At 49.1% G+C, this 13,846-nt stretch overlaps 1 protein-coding gene across 4 annotated transcripts in view; it reads left to right on the forward strand.

Annotated features, from left to right (window-relative positions):
* P3H2 (prolyl 3-hydroxylase 2) overlaps positions 1-10,307 on the forward strand; it is a 52,039-nt gene extending 41,732 nt beyond the window's left edge. For 2 of the 4 annotated variants that reach the window (XM_032446574.1, XM_015871909.2), the window contains exons 4-15: positions 753-884; positions 1,750-1,892; positions 3,080-3,169; positions 3,390-3,430; positions 3,836-3,930; positions 6,058-6,185; positions 6,530-6,625; positions 6,704-6,854; positions 7,327-7,444; positions 7,892-7,967; positions 8,118-8,258; positions 9,007-10,307. In XM_032446574.1, coding sequence (XP_032302465.1) covers positions 753-884; positions 1,750-1,892; positions 3,080-3,169; positions 3,390-3,430; positions 3,836-3,930; positions 6,058-6,185; positions 6,530-6,625; positions 6,704-6,854; positions 7,327-7,444; positions 7,892-7,967; positions 8,118-8,258; positions 9,007-9,099 — 1,304 coding nt within the window. In that variant the 3' untranslated portion in view covers positions 9,100-10,307. The other 2 variants (XR_001557252.2, XM_015871910.2) reach the window with 2 other exon arrangements.
* Positions 10,308-13,846: the final 3,539 nt, after the last annotated feature.

Below are 13,846 nucleotides of genomic sequence, written 5' to 3' on the forward strand. Positions count from 1 at the left end.
CCTGCTTGGAGAAAATGGGGGCTGTTTTGTGTTTCCAGTTAATTTCAGCACAAATTCCTCCGGCTGTTTTCTTGGCAGCTCCAACAAGTGCTTTGGTAGCTGAGCACATGTTTTTTCTCAAGCCTGTGTTTGTTTCTGAAAGTTTTTAATGGTGTACAGAAACAGAGCAAGCAAAGTAGATTTGTACTTACACTGCAGCAAAGACTCCAAACGGGAATCAGATGTCAGCTTTGGCTTCGGCATCATCCAGCTGATACAATGCCTGAATTGTGTACTCCTACTGATCAGAAAACGTGCTGATGGCAGATGTTTACTGCATGCTTTCATTACCCCAGGAGATATCACTGAGAAACAATGATTGCGGGGATTTTGCTGCCAACATGAGCTGATTGGTGCTATGAAAGTGGCTGCAGTGTCCTCACACCTCTCTGGCTTTGTGGTTGTCTTTGAGGTTGGCTCTTGGGGTTGAGCCCCTACCGGTCACCAACCCTGCACTTTCCTGGGCAGTGGTGGCATCTCCTGAGGTGCAAAAGAGATGCTCAGGCTCCCTCTACAGTTGGCAGAAGAACAGCACTTCTCTGGGATGGGCAAAACGTGACTGTGGATCTCCATTGGCTTTGGAAAGGAGGCTGAGCTTGTTCCTCTAGGTGTTTAGTCGCTGCTGGGCTGGGAGCTGCACATCCTCCAGTTGGGAAAGCATGATTGCTGTCTGTCTTGGTGTCAGTATCATCATTTCCCTTTTCTCCTATCAGATCACTACATGCAAGTCCTGGCCTGCAAACACGACTGTATTCGAGAGCTTGCCACGCGCTCGGGCCGCATCTCACCCATTGAAAACTTCCTTCCCCTACACTACGATTACCTGCAGTTTGCCTATTACAGAGGTAAGGCCCATCTTCCTGCTCCTTACAGATCCTGCTGTGTGTTGCTGGGCTTTGTTCAGGTATGTTTTGTTTCATGGGACATCAGGATGCTTCCCCATGATGTCTGTGCTATGACAATGCAGTGGCATGGTCTGAAAGAATTAGGAAGCAAAAGGTATGGGGAAGCTCTCTGTTCAAAAGTCCTTTTCCTCTCAGGTCAGCTGAAATGCACAGTTACATATTATAGTAAAATACCAGTAGTATTTTAACCCACCAGTTTTAAAAGCTCAAGCTTAAATGTGATTATTCTTAAAGAGGTTGTTTTTTGGGGGGGATCCTTTCATTTGATTTTCATTGTTAAAATTTTGGGGGTTTATAAGTTTAAAGCTTTCTGAAACCCATAAATAATTACAAGCTGATGTACATAGATTGCTCCAAAAGTAGTACCTTCTATTTATTTCCATGGAAACTACAACAAAGAGCACAGTAAATGCTATTTGATAGAGCAGATTCCCAGCTGTGAACAGTCAACTCCATTAGCTGTGGCTTTTCATCAGTTTTGTGGTCCTGTATGGTATTTTGTTACATCCTGTTCTAAAAAAGAATGACTAGGCAGAATTCTGATTATCTCATGTAGTAGATGCCTTCCTGAAAAGGGCAGAATGAGTGAGGGTCAACATTTATGTTCAAATCAGATGCTTCTTCATTCATCAGTGCAGTGGGAAGAGAGCTGGAGGAGTCAGCAGTGTTTCATATATAGTGTGCGGTCCTTTTAAAAAGCTTTATTCTCTAAAATGAGAGGTTTAATGTGTTGGTGGAGAACACCCAGAGATCAACTGTGCATGGAAGAGGCTGTGCCCCTAATACCTGCTGTGTTACCTCCCAGTTGGTGACTATGTGAAAGCCCTGGAGTGTGCCAGGACCTACCTCCTCTTCCACCCAGATGATGAAGATGTCTTGGAGAATGCGGCTTATTATGAGGACCTCTTGAAAGGTACCCTGGATCTAGCCACTATCAAGCCCAGAAAGGTGAGATTGTACATCCCATACAAGCCCTTGGTGTAGGTTTTAACAGAAGCATCTGGCTCAGAATTGGAGCAGCTTGGCAGCTTTCCCACATAGGCATTGCTTTGAAAGCAAATGTGGAGCTGCTGGGCCAGATATGCTGATTGTAATGGTGCAAATTGAGAACACGGGGGGAGAAGCTGGAGATCAAAATCTTCTGTAAATGGAGCCTTCAGCTTAATAAGGCCTGAGGAAGGGCGGTGAGGGTAATGTCCACGTGCCTCAAGCAGAAGCCCTCCCTTCCCTCTGTGCTCTGGAGGAGATGTGGAGGAGGAATGCAACGAGACCCTGAGCAGAGGGCAACCTCTGTTAAGAGAGGGCTGGAAAATATTTTCCCAAGGGAAATTTGGGATGTCAGTGTTAATACTCAAGTCAGTGCCCTGGAGTTGAGTGCTCAGCCTGTCCTGTGGGGAGCAGGATGAGGCTGGGTCAGGCAAGCAGGCAGTGTTTGCTCAGTCATCCAGAGGGATGGGCTTCAGGACATTCTCATTCCCAGGCTTAGGGCTGCTGTTCTCACACTGCAGAAGAGCAGTTCCTCCCATCACAACCCTGCAGAGGCTCATTCCCATTGGAGAGGTGGGCAGGAGTTGGGTATTCCATTCCTTAGGGAAATTGGTGACGTGCTTGAAAAGAGAAAAGCTAAAGAAGGAAACAAAAATAATGATTATCTCTCCTGAGAAAGCGGATCCAGGAAAAAATAACAGATGCTGTGAAAAGCATTTCAATGTTATCCTTTGGTTTGAAGTTTTCTGTGACAAAACAACCATTTATTACTTTGTGAAGTAGGATAAAGCCCACTATTTTTTTTTTATATATCATTCATTAAAAAAAGAAACCCTTAGATGGATGGTTTCTACCTTTATGATGCCCATTCAGTATCCCAGGCTGCAACGCTGCTGCCCATGGGAAAAGGATGGGGAAACTGAAGCACAGCCCAGCCAAGGCCCTAGCTCCAGCATCCCAGGCCTGCCTCCTGCTCTGGGTCCTCTATGTCACCATCTTACCCAGCTATTCAGAGGCTTTCCATGATGCTATTCATGTGAATGTGGGGACTTCAGGCTTCCTGAGGTTGCTCTAAAGCATGCTGAAGCATCCCCGAGTTTAGAATCAAAGAATATCTCTCATATCCTCTCTTCTCCTGTTCCTTTCAGGAAGCAAAAGCATTACTGCGTCGGCACAAGCTGGAGTCTCATCTCCTGCGGGTGGCTTCAATTGGCCTGGGGTTCACCTATACAGAGCCGGTAAGACCTGGGTTTCCTTTTGTGGGGTGTTCAGAGGTTCCCAGCCATAGGACTGCTTTACATCTTATTGTAAAGCAAGTCCCATGTGGATGACTCAGGACCTGAGTCTTGGGCTGGCATATCTGTTACTGGGAAATGGTGCCGGCAGAGATGGGAGACAGCCAGGAGTGGAGGCTGTGTGGGGATATCAAGTTGAAATTGACCTTCTTTCTTCCCTCAGAACTACTGGAAGAGGTACGGTGCCCGTCAAGATGAGCACAGGTGAGTCAGCACCTCATTCAGGCCCCTGTGACATGGCTGTGGCAGGGATACCCATCCACAGCCACCACAGCACGCTGCTGTGGCCATGACAGGTGTTCCCATAGCTGAGTGCCTCCAAAACAAATAGTGGAGCAGAGGGAAGTTGGTGGATGAAGCCGGGTTGCTCTGAAGGGTTTGTTGTGTGCCCTGCTTTGCTGGTGGAAACTGTTACTCCTGATACTGACAAAACCCTTCAGTTTTCCATTGGGTTTCTCCTTGTGAAATCTGTATGAAATATTAATTTGCTTTTTTTTTTTTTTTTTTTTTTAAACATATTGGCTTGCAATATATGCAAAGTGACATAACTCCCAGACATGGAGACTTGTGACCGAAGTCACAATGTTCCTCTTCTCTCTTGCTTCTCAGTGTCCCATCAAGTATCAGCAGTGAGCCAGAGGATGGGCCCCGGCTGTCGCTAACAAAGAAACCCACACCAAAACCAGATCGAGAGCTGAAGGAGGGTAAGTCCAATGAGAATTTGGCAGTAAAAAACAGAATGTTTTTTCTATGGCAGCTGAGAAATGATGGCCAATCCTACTTGAGTAATAACCTTTCCTTCAGGTGCTTTTCAAGGATGTTCCCTATTGTCTGGGCTGCAGGAGGATGCTGTAAGCCTCAGGTCTGGGGAACACTGGCTTGGCTAAATGATCTGGATCACACCACATTAACAACCATTTATGTTTGCAGACTGGCTTGTTACATCATACTTTGGCTTCCCTCAAATGACTTTGTTTTAAAGCCCATCGGCAGGGATTTCAACTGATTTCAGCACATTCTCAGCTGCCACAGAAAATACCATAATGTCTTCTACTAACAGATGAGGTTTCCCTCGTAACAATTTAGGAAAACTAGGTTGTGGCCAAATACCAATGCGTGCTCCTCACTGCAAAACAACACGATCTCAGTCCAGGAGGTGTTTTGTGGGCCAGCTCCACAGCAGCTGGCAGTTCAGCCTCTCTGTAATCCAATGGATGGAGGAAATTCACAGCTTTTTGCAGCCCAAGTTGCCTCTTGCTGCTCAGTATCTTGTTCAGAGTTGCTTTCCCTTCTTTAGCCATGCACGTAAAGTAGGAGGATGTTGAAGAGCTGCTTAAGCCAAGAGCTTGCTGATTTATAGTTGTTAGTTTGTTTGCCTTTGCAACCAAATAATTTCACTGTGTCGTTCTCTGTGCTGTGCTTTTATTCTTTCTGGTTTAGATTACAAAGAAAACTGAAATGTTTCAAAGAAAGGAAAGGATTTTTGTCCACCCTGCTGCTTTATGTTTCCCTTTCTTTTCTCTTGGAAAGAGAAAAGGTCAGAAGAGAAAAGGAAAGGTTTACTTTAATGTTGTGCTCCTCTTCTATATAGAACTTTTTCACTTCTTCCCCTTTTCTGTCTGTTCCTTCGCTCGCAAAAGCCCAAAGAATTCCTCAGTATCTTTGGGTTGTTTCTTTTCACAGAGCATACATGCGGATCCTTTGATCTCAGCCCTGGATCTGTGGCTCTCTTCCAAAATAAACTCACCCCATTGCAATTTTATCTTTAGGAAATGTAAGAGCCCACCAGGTCATGATGCACTACAAATCCTGGAGTGTGCTCTGGCTTCTTGAAGAGCAGCCCAGGGTTTAAATAATCCCCATCCATTTCTCCCGTTTTAAATGAACAGTGAGAACGTGGTTGCCAAGGGCTGATCCATGGGTTAATGTGTTGTGTGCTCTGAACCAAGGCAGACCAGAATGGAATGTGACTGCAGGAGGGTAAAGGAGCTCTGGTGTTGGGCTTGTGGCTTGTTTGGTTCAGGGCAGTCAAGGTTAGGAAATGTTATCATGAAATGTTATGGTTATGTTGTTTTTAAAACTCAAGGGTTAAGTGACATGACACTGAACAATACAAATTTGCTATAATATTGGGAAGATATCTATATATAAAAGCCAGGACACCTGGTTCCCATTTCCAAGGCTTTATTTAGAGAGCAATTGAGTAAGAGGAATGATGCTACATGTTGGACAAGATGATCTTAGTGGTTTTTTCCAACCTTAATGATCCCATGATCCAGACAAGAGTGAGGGATTGTTGCAGCAAAGGGGTGACTGTGGCAGTTTGGTGGCCAGTACAGGGGATAATGATTGTCCGAAGGGTCCCCTGGCTGTTACATTCCCCAGTGGGAACAAGCACAAGAGATGTTTGCTGCAAACCACCCATGAATTGGGTTTTCTACATGGATAAAAGGCAAAAATACCCACTGAGGATGAGGGCAGAGAGTGGCTTTGAGTGCCAAGCCAGCAGGAGTCGCACAAGGAAATGCAATGGCTGGACAGGAGAGCTAGCTTAGCCAGTGTCTCTCATTGTGTCCTGCTGGGTTCTGGCATTTTCAGGATGCATTTGCAAGGTTCTGATGCTCTTGCAGCAAATTGATTTCACCTCTGGGTGTTTCTATTGCTTCTGTTTCTTTTCTTGTTGATGTGAGGCCAAGCTCTGCTCTCTGCTGTAAAGCTGCTTCCCTGGAAGCACACCTGGGTGACTTCAGCTGGCCCTCAGCCATGGTACAAGATGTCAGCAAGGCCAGGTCATGTTCAGCAGGGTTGTTTTGTGTCTCTCTTTCCATCAGGGGGTCCGCTTCTCTACAGCGATGTGAAGTTTGTCTACAACTCACAGCAGTTGAATGGCACCCAACGAGTGCTACTGGACAATGTCATCTCAGAGGAGCAGTGCCGGGAGCTTCACAGGGTGGCCAGTGTGAGTGGATTGTGTCTGTGGGGGATGTGGCTGCCTTGTGTGTTTAATATTTGATGCTCTCCCAAATGTTTGACTTATCAGAACTGAGTTCTGTCTGCCTACAGGTAAGTTCAGGGCTTGCTCCTTCATCCCAAGCACTGCAAATGGTGTGATGCTGATGGAGAGAGCAGTCAGATGCTTATCCCAATAATATACCCTTAGCTCCAGCACAGAAGGTGCTGGTCCTCCTTGGGCTGATCCTGGAGGATTAGGGAAGAGGGAGCCAGTTGATTGCATTGCAGATTTCTCCCTCACCTCTCCTGAGGAACTACTTCAATCACCCATGTTTGTGTCTGTCCTGGCAGGGGATCATGTTGGCTGGAGACGGCTATCGGGGCAAAACCTCTCCCCATACTCCAAATGAGAGATTTGAAGGAGCCACTGTCCTCAAAGCCCTAAAGGTAGAGTTCCCATTTCTCCCCTTCTTGTCCCTCTTCCTGGCATGGCATTAACTCCTCACCCTTTGTCCCTACCCCCAGTATGGCTATGAGGGTCGTGTCCCACTGAAGAGCGCCCGGCTCTTCTACGACATCAGCGAGAAGGCCCGCAGGATCGTCGAGTCCTACTTCATGCTCAACTCCACGCTCTACTTCTCCTACACGCACCTGGTGTGTCGCACTGCTCTCTCTGGTGAGCCCTGGGGGTGGCACTGGGTTGGTGTTGAGTCTCCCATGGGGAGTGACAGCGTGGCAAGTGGGGATATGAGTCTGGGAGTCTTTGTCTGGTGCTTGAAGCGATGGCCAAGAGCTGGGCAAAGTCACTCATCTGTAGTGTGGGCACTACAGCTCAAAGCTCATTTTTGGGGTTTCTCTTGCTCTTTGTGTCTCCAACCTTTTCCTCTTTCTTCTCTTTCCTGTCTCGCTGTCCCTTTTCCTTTCTTTCCTCCCAGCTCTCCATCTCTCTTCCCATCAATAACAAGCAAAGCTGTGCAAACCTGACTGCTCAGGTTTGCCTTTTCTCCCCTACATTTTCTTTGTTCCTCTTGCTTGTCAACACCACCTGGAGTGGAGCCAGGGCAGGCTGCCCCCATGATAGACACCACAGAACATGGCATTTCCACTTCATCCGCCCCTTCTTTCCCCTTCCCCATGGCCCTGCCTAGGCCAGCAGGAGAGGAGGAATGACCTGAGCCACCCCATCCATGCTGACAACTGCCTCCTGGACCCTGAGGCCAACGAGTGCTGGAAGGAGCCTCCTGCCTACACCTTTCGGGATTACAGGTAGGAAGGACAGGGCTGCCCCCAGGTTTCTCCCCATGTCTGAGCATGCTGCTGCAAGTCTGTAAACCCTAAAGCTGGTGTGTCCTGGTGCTAGCAGAAGTGACAGCCAACAGCAGCAAGCATCATGGCTAAGCTGCAAGCTGGAGTTAATAGCTCTGCAGTATTTTAGGGTGAGGAGGTCCCTGTGTGGCCCTCAGGGCTGTATGTCTTTAAGCCTTTTTTGGTGCACAAATGAAGGGTGGAAGCTGGTGTGACTTAGGACATTCTGAGAATTGTCCCCTGGTAAAGGAGTGACCTGTTGGTTCTCAGCTGTGGCTCCAAACCTGCAGTATTTGGGCAAGATTGCTCTGGCTGATGTGAGAGGAAGCAGGGATGGCTGTCTCCTGCTATCAGGATGATAGACCCAGAGCGGTCATCTCCACAGGGCTCTCCTGCTTCTTCCCCCAGTGCCCTCCTCTATATGAATGCAGATTTTGAAGGCGGCGAGTTCATTTTCACTGAGATGGATGCCAAAACAGTGACGGTGAGTCAGTGCCCTTTCCTGGTCAGCTCAGAGACTGCACCGTGCAGGAGCCCTATGTGGTCCTGGAGCCAGACACCCAGCAGGGCCCTGGGACACAGGGATCCCAGACATGGCCAGTGTGTGCCACCCTCATTGCCTGTTTTCCTGCAGGCATCTATCAAGCCCAAGTGTGGACGAATGGTCAGCTTCTCATCGGGTGGTGAGAACCCACATGGAGTGAAGGCAGTTACCAAAGGCCAACGGTGCGCTGTGGCTCTGTGGTTTACATTGGACCCGCTTTACAGGGAACTGGTGAGTCTCTCCATCACAGTGTGAGGAGGAGATAGCAGGCAGCCAGCATTCTGCAGCATCCTTAGTCTCCAGTCCCACTGTGTCTGTTTCCACTCCCACCAGGGACATGAGGACAAAAAGATGGGGGGCTCTTAGGAGACCACCAAAGCAGTTTTCTCTGATGGGTACTGGGAACTGTCCATGCTGGGCTGGGATGTTGCGTGGGATGCTGCGTGCAGGAGGGTTGTGTGCAAGGCTGGGGCTGTCCGTTCCTGACACCTAGTGGCCAATAGACTGATGAACGGGAGCAGCGTGGGTGATAGAGGGAGCTTATAAGCAGGAGGGAAGACAACTTTTTACATGGGTAGCTACTGATAAGACAAGGGGGAAGCACTTTAAACTAAAAGAGGGGAGAGCTAGATTCGATGTGAGGTGGAAATTTTTGACCAAGATGACAGTGAAGCACTGACACAGGCTGCTCAGACAGATTGTGGATGCCTCATCCTTGGAGGTGATCAAGACTAGATGGATGGTGATAAGGGACCTGCAGTATGTGAGCTCTGCCCCATCCACCACAGCACCAGGAGGGAGGAGCAGATTAGGTACTGAGGTGAACAGGGACTTGGTTTCATTCTGTCCAGCAAATCCTCAGCACGTGTCCAAGCTCCAGGCTGCCCTTCTTGCACACTGCAGGTCCTCAGGAGACGTGTGCTGTGCTGGGTGAGCACTCAAGCTCTGCTTTGTGTTTTCTCTCCTTCCCTTCTTGCAGGAGCGAATCCAGGCAGATGAAGTGATCGCCATGTTGGACCAGGAGCACTTAGGACCCAGTGAAATGAACATCAACCCAAAGGATGAGCTATGAACTAGGCCAAAGACTTTTTCTATTAAATATTTATTTAATATTGTTAATCTTATTAGAACCTTTCTATTTTTGTACAGAGATGCTGTATAAATTAACAGGTTAATATGATTGTGGAGTTTTCAGGAGTGCCTCTTCTGTATTTAGCACAGCTCTCGCTGGGACCCCTCATCCCTGTGCCAGCATCTTCTGCTTGAACTCTTTGCTGCTGGGGTTCCCTGTCCTTCCTGAGCGCTGCTCAGGACCCACTCAGCCCTGCTGTACCTCCTTGGAGGACCTCCTTTTATCTTCCTCAGCCAGAAGTAGCTGCTTCTCTTTAGCCTCTGCTAGAGAAATGTCTCAGGTGGGCTGATGGATCTCACCCTTTCCCTGCCAATCTGTGGCTGGAGACCTTAGTAGTGCTGCCCTGGAAAGCACTGCTGGGGTCTTGGTTGGAGTTTTGCTCACTTCTGCTTTGTCTCAGGGCTTTTTCAGTGCCTTTCTGCTACCCTCAGCCAGCACTGCTATTTTTAGGGCTTAAAACCAGCAGTGGGGATTTGGCTTTGCTTTTCTCACAGTTTGTGTCTACCCAAACCCTTCAGCCCCAGGTGCAGCCTTGTCCCCTCTTCTCAGTGCCTACAAGGCCATGGGCAAGGCTGGTCTTATGGAGAAACCTCAGAAGCAAGAGAAGGGGAACCAAGGACTTAGCATCAGTGAATGGCTTAGGTTGGAAGGGACCCTGAAGATCATCGTGCTCCAACCCCCTGTTGTGCCCTTCACAGCCGAGGCAACTGTTTATCCTGAGGAGACACCATTACTGCATGGAAGATGGTGGAAGGTTGATTTGTTCCATCTCTTCAACTGCTGCACCTGTGGGAGAGAACACTGTGAGTGCCCCCAAGCCACTGGTGTGCTCTTGGTCCTGGGCGTCACCTCCCCTCCCTAATAGGTTTTTGAAGCGCTTCAACAGGTTGGCTTCCCAAGAAAAGACTCCTGCTAATTGCTTACCCACCCTCTGTTGAACGCAGCCCCAGGAGAAGCTGGGGAGAAGTGGTTGGCAACTGGAGAACAGAACTAGGGGGTCTGTTATCCCCTATATGCCCCACCCACGCCTTGGCTCTTGTGCTGCACCCTTGGCCCTGGTCTGTGCTGCTCCCAGGGGCTTGTTTGCTGCTGTGGAGATAACTGGAGCTGTGTTTAAATCCAGGGGAAATAAAAGAAATGAGACACCACATTTGGGCTTGACTATCTTTATTCAAGTATGCGAGGGGGAGAGGGAGAGAGCCACCTGCTGAGGGTGGCTCCTCCTGGGCCTGCTTCCTTTGGGGTTCCTGCCCTGGACACTCAGGATGATGCTGGAGGAGCATAAGAGGCTGCAAGCACAGGATTCCTCAGCCCTGAAGCCAGAAGCAAGACTTGGGGCAGCCAGGGCTGTGCCCTCACTCTGCTCTGTGCTGCTAGAACAGCCTGCCAGGCACTTGTGAATCAGAGGCATTTTTCCAGCACTCTCTTCCAGCGAAGTCTCTCTTGGAGAACTTTTACTTCTGCAGCAATAGCAGAGGTGGAGACCAGGCTTGTTAGCGCAAGGCAGCAGCAAGGCTAACACATGCACCAAAATAGAGTGTGTAGGCTTTTGGGTCTCTTTTGCAACAATGCAATCTGGCACCTGAGAGTTTTTAAGTCCCAGAGTGGAGGGAGAGACCTGGAGGCTCCAAGGGCTGCCACATATCTGGAAAATGCAAGATAGAAAGCAGAAAAACCCAGAATACACATATATTACTTCTTGAGGTGCTCATTCCCCTGCCAGGCTGCTACCAGCTGCTTCCCAAAGCCCCTGCAATAAGCAGCTCCCCACCAGGGCCCTGCAAATGGGGCTGATGTGCACTTGAGAGCTTTTAGTTCCTCCAGCCCTGGCTGCACCCCTGAAGCTGCAACCTCAGCTCCATTGCCCACAGCACTGCTCCTCGTTAATAGAGGTGTGCCCCTCCTGGCCTTAATCATCAGTGCAGGCTGGATGAGCAGGGCTGATGAGGGACAGCTGAGAAAGGAAAAATTAAAATTAATAAAGGAATTAAATAACATAAGAGAATTTAAAAGTATTTTTAAAAACAAGTGGTTCTGCGTGTGGGCTGCTGTTGCTCTGTAAGGTGCTGCTCATTGCAGACTCACTTTGGGGTTGGTTTTAGCACCTACTTGCCCAAGTCTGAGCAGTCACCCCACAGCAAGGGCTGTGGCAGCAGAAGGCGGAATGGATGCCTCCAAGTGCTGACCAATTCTCCAATTGACAGATGAAGATAAAGCACTGAGGGCTGTCTGGTAACCTAGGGCACGATAAGTTATAAAGCAGGATGTAGTTAGACCTTTTGCATGTCCCCTTTATTTCCCAGGAGCCAAAGGAGAGCAGCAGCTTCACTGGCTCCTGGAGATTCAGGGCTGAGCCTTGGCCAGGAGATGTGGAGGAGCTGGAATGAGTGCTGTCCATCCATACTGGTTGCACCTGGGCAGAGCCAGCCCTAGCACTCAACAGCCCCACCTCTTCCTATGAAAAACCATCATTAAGAGAAAAATAAAAGGCTGTTGCCACCTACGCACACCTTTGTCCAACCTGGAGGAAAAGAAAGCAAAACAAAACAGCTGGCTCTGCTAACACTGGCAGGGAGATGAAAATGGACTCATCCTGCTTTGCAGAAGAACTTATTAGTAAAGAGGGAAAGAAGAACACCTAACTTTAGGTGTCACAACTGGAAACCCACACCTCACCACCTACTTGAAAGTGCTGCACTGTGGGTATGGCCCACACAGATCCACTCCATCACAGCTGAACCCTGGTGGGAGTTAATGCCCATCATTATTTCTGCATAACCCCAGTGTCCTGGAGCCCAAGGCTGGTACACAGGGACAGCTGCCTGCTCCTGGGGAGGCCACAACAGGGGAAAGCACAAAACCCACCAGCACCTTGCAGGCACCTGGGGCTGTTTGTTCAGCTCTTTCGTTTCGACACCTCAGAGCTGGCCGTGTGCTGCAGCAGTGCTGCCAGCACTGAGATTGCTGCATGCGAACTGCCAGCCAACTGGGGTGGATGGGTGGAGACTGAATTTCCCCTTTATTTTTGTTTTCAGAAATCCCTTCTGGCTCTGGGTGAGGTAGCAGGAGCTGCGTGTTTTCACGTCTGTCACCTGGTGACAGTTACCTGCCTACAGCTCCTCTGAGAAAGGTTGTCATTCCAAATGTGTGAAATGACAGGAAGCCTTTCCTCATGGGATGGGGCAGGCTGAGGTCTGCTGGCCATAAACCCCAGCTTGGGCCCTTTGCTTGAGCGTAAGTACTTTACACTCACCCGTCTTCATTCAGCATTGGTGCTTTCTGCCTTGGGCTCTCCTTGCTGCCTTCAACTTTGACATGCAGATCCCTGCCAGCACTGCTGCTTTCTTATCAAATACTTCCTGTTATGGGAAAAAAAATAATCCATCAGGGCTCCTTGCTTTGTCCTCTAGACAGCCATTCACCAGTCACTATGCTGCTGGGACACAGCACAATGAACCGGCACTCTTAGAGTCATAGAACATCCTGAGCTGTAAAAGACCCATAAGGATCATTGAGTCCAACCCTTGGCTCCATACAAGACCACTCAAAACCCAAACCTTGTGTCCTCAGTGCCATGATCACCGTCCTAGGGAGGCTGTTCCAGCACCTGACCACTCTCCTGGGAGCAAGAGGCCATTGTAGGTGGATGTAGGGCCCTCCACCACAACCAACAAAGCTGCCCAGCCCTTTTCCCAGCCCCACCTGGCTTTCCAGTCAGCACTACTCTTCTTCAAATGCAACAGGGATGCTCACACCCTTCCAGAGCGGCGCAGATGGATGCTCCCTGTGCAGCAGGAGGACACAGCTTACACAGGACACAACATACCCACCAATCCTCCTTGGTTTCCTGCTCATGTCCCCATCAGGGATCTCGGTCACAGCCAGTTTCCCCCCCCCCCCGCTTCTCCCCCAGGTGCCTCTTTAACAATCCCAGACAGCCACTGCCTGGGGCCAGACCACGCAGTTCCTGCCTCAACAGTTGCCTGCTGACAGCTTCCCCTTCCCCTGGGGGCAGTGAGGGCAGGTGGGGCACATCCAGCCACCCCTCCAACTGAGTCACCACTGTTACAGTTGAGCAAATCCAACGCACGCATGTGTTTTGGGCACCGTGCTTTTACCATAAACCCTCAGCCGTCCATGCACAGCACAGTGGCTGGAAGCTCCCAAACACTGCCCTCCTTCCCATCTTTTAGCACTTAATCCCATGCTGGATGTGACCCTCAAGCTCTCATCACCCCCATACCAACACCAGTGGCACTTGGCTGCCTCTTTGGCACACCATATCCATGCGTTTATCTCGCATTTCGCCATGACGCATGGGTAATTAGATGCAATTGTGCACCCACCCACACCTTTAATTAATCAGATTTCTGTGCAATATTTTGTTTCCTAACTGCAGAGTGCTGGGATCTGTTGTAACATTTCTTACCCAATTCCAATGCCGAGGGCTATGCAGCTCAGAAGTTGGATCGCATGTGTAGAAATCTTCAGCACCGGTTCCAGAGGCGATTTCCAAGGAATCAGAAGCTGAATTAATCAGACGCTTTGCTGAGGGATTGGGGGGAAACAAAAACACCCAACCAACACAAAACAACCATAAACAAAACCAAACAGTCCTGCCAACAAACACAGGCAACTTCAGGAGGAAAACAGGAAGAAAGCAGCAGAATCCCTAAAGGTGCCATTT

The sequence above is a fragment of the Coturnix japonica genome, chromosome 9, assembly GCF_001577835.2.
Source record: "Coturnix japonica isolate 7356 chromosome 9, Coturnix japonica 2.1, whole genome shotgun sequence".
NCBI classification, from domain to species: Eukaryota; Metazoa; Chordata; class Aves; order Galliformes; family Phasianidae; genus Coturnix; species Coturnix japonica.